This window comes from Cynara cardunculus, assembly GCF_001531365.2.
Source record: "Cynara cardunculus var. scolymus isolate 2C chromosome LG 13, CcrdV1, whole genome shotgun sequence".
NCBI lineage: Eukaryota > Viridiplantae > Streptophyta > Magnoliopsida > Asterales > Asteraceae > Cynara > Cynara cardunculus.
In genome coordinates this window covers 9,382,574-9,384,890 of record NC_037540.1, presented here as the reverse complement: position 1 = coordinate 9,384,890, position 2,317 = coordinate 9,382,574, and the positions used below count along the sequence as shown (strand labels likewise).

General features: G+C 37.2%; 1 protein-coding gene across 1 annotated transcript; it reads right to left on the bottom strand.

The window, feature by feature from the left end:
• Window positions 1–994: 994 nt before the first annotated feature.
• On the bottom strand, window positions 995–1,905 carry LOC112525487 (zinc finger A20 and AN1 domain-containing stress-associated protein 5-like). Its single transcript, XM_025135636.1, has one exon. It carries the CDS (start codon window positions 1,702–1,704, stop codon window positions 1,153–1,155), a length of 552 nt encoding a protein of 183 aa, XP_024991404.1. The 5' UTR covers window positions 1,705–1,905; the 3' UTR covers window positions 995–1,152.
• Window positions 1,906–2,317: the final 412 nt, after the last annotated feature.

Sequence of the window (2,317 nt, the reverse complement as noted above, 5' to 3'; positions counted from 1 at the left end):
TTTTATGATATCTTATCTTATCGGATAAATATGATAAAGATCAATGATATTACTAGTGAGGATGGTGACTTTTACCTAGTTAATATTTATCATGCAAGAGATGTTTATAAGAAGCCATTTTGATGACTGATAATCGAACTCAATAAGGTAGGTAAAGGTAGTGTTATAAAAGGCTCATTGTAACAATTGTCATTTGTCATGGTTCAAGACTTATGTATGGCGCCACGTTAAGCACCTATCAATGAAAATGCAGTATTTGATATTTCTCATCTTTTTAGTGTTTTACTTGTTAGCCTTTGATATATAACATACATTGAATCGTTTAATATGGTATTGACTCATTGAATAATAGTAGAAAACATAAATTTAGATATAAAATATTATATATAAAGATTTACCGTCATAAATCTTACTCTGGAAACGTTGTGTATCGTCATGGCTCTTAAGGCTTAAGGTTTGAGCTTGTCATTACATATTTATGGTACAATACACGTTATTTAGAACCTCAGATAACTATGTATACTCCTACCCAATAATTATTTACTTAACTGTAAACAATCAATGTAACTGTTTTAATCTCAACCGTTGATAAAACAAATGGATGATTAAGATTGGTTTCTAAAATAAATCAACCCTTAATTTTTATTTTAATTAACGTGGATATCCAATCCGCTATGTGAACCAACTAATCTCAAGACGACCACATGCTTTGCAAATAGCCCGGAGTCACCGTATTTTAACATCCGTAGCCACAAAGAGATTTTTATTCATCATTAGATTTGAACATTTCTAATACTTTATAATTAGTGATAATATATATATATATATATATATATATTATATATATATATAAATTGAAAAGTTTGATTAGTATCACCAACAAATGCCTTTTCTGAAATAATGGACCATAAATTTCAATAGCATTTCTTTTTCTTTTTCTTTTTCTTTTTCTTTTTAGAAAAAAAAATGAAAAACTAGTACAACTACACATTAATTCAAAGTTTTCACATGCATCGAAATAAAAATTAAAAAAAAGAGCTCCGAACCATCAGCTTGACCCGACCCAAACACCAATCAACACCCAGCTCCCCCAATTTTGACCCAAATCATCGACCGTTCGATCAACATCATCAACCAACGCCGGTGATCGTCTCAAATCTTCTCCAGTTTCGCCGCCTTCACCACCGGATTCGCCTTCGCTATCGCTTCCTTCCCCACCGTCTTGAAATCGAACGTGCAATCGTGTTTCTCCGGGTACCTGTGGGTCCCGCAGAACGTCGTCCCGCATCTACATGTGAATCCCGTGAGCCCCACGCGCTTCCTGCATGATCCGCACCGGTTCCGCTGCTGCGGTTTTCCGACGACCGACGCCATAGCCGGTTCGGCATCTGCCGGTTTGGGTACCGACTGATCCGGAAAGACCGAAACAGATACAGAAACTGCAGCGGAGGCGGAGGCGGAGGCGGAGGCGAAGGAGGAGGAAGAAGATTCCGATTCCGTTACGGCTGTTTCCGATTCGAGTTGTGGGTGCGTGAGGCTCTTCTCGACGGCGATCTTGGCCGTCGACATCTGTCTTTCCTTAAGGCAATGATCTTTGTAGCACTTGGAGCAGAGATTAAGCGTTGTGGGACTCCCGAAGAATCCACAGTTATTCGCACAGAGGACGTGATTGGTTGCTTCCTGCCATTTTTGTTCCTCCGCCATATTGTGTCCGATTAGATCCCAAGAAATAGAGAGAGAGAGAGAGAGAGAGAGAGAGAGCGATCGATTGAGATTGAAATCAATCGCTCAAGTATAGAAGAAGGTGTGGGTGGAATCAGATGAAAAAATCCCAAAAAATCCTCAGAAATCTGGGGGGTTGTGGGGAGGAAGGGTAGAGAAATATAGAGGTTAAGGGAGGGTTAGGTGATGGCGGAAATGTAGGGATAAAGAAAAACAGGAATAATTGGTGGTCGTGGTGATGGTGGTGCGATGATGTGGTCATACCATTTTCGAACCTTCTAGGACCTTGCCTCCAATTTCCTTACCTTTTTCTTTTATTCTTTTTAAAAAATTTGATTAATTACATATATAAAATGGTAAATTATATGTGATTATGTATTAATCACATATGATTTCATATATCTATATCTACTAGAAGCGTACTCGCGCAATGCAGCGAGATACATCGTGTTTTTAATATTTCATTTTATTCTTTATCTCAGTCGATGTTATAATATGACTTTATGTGATTTTGAGAAAGCGATAATGTTTTTATTTTTGAATAAAATATATGTTTGACGATATCAAAAAATTTTGACAAAAATATATCGATATT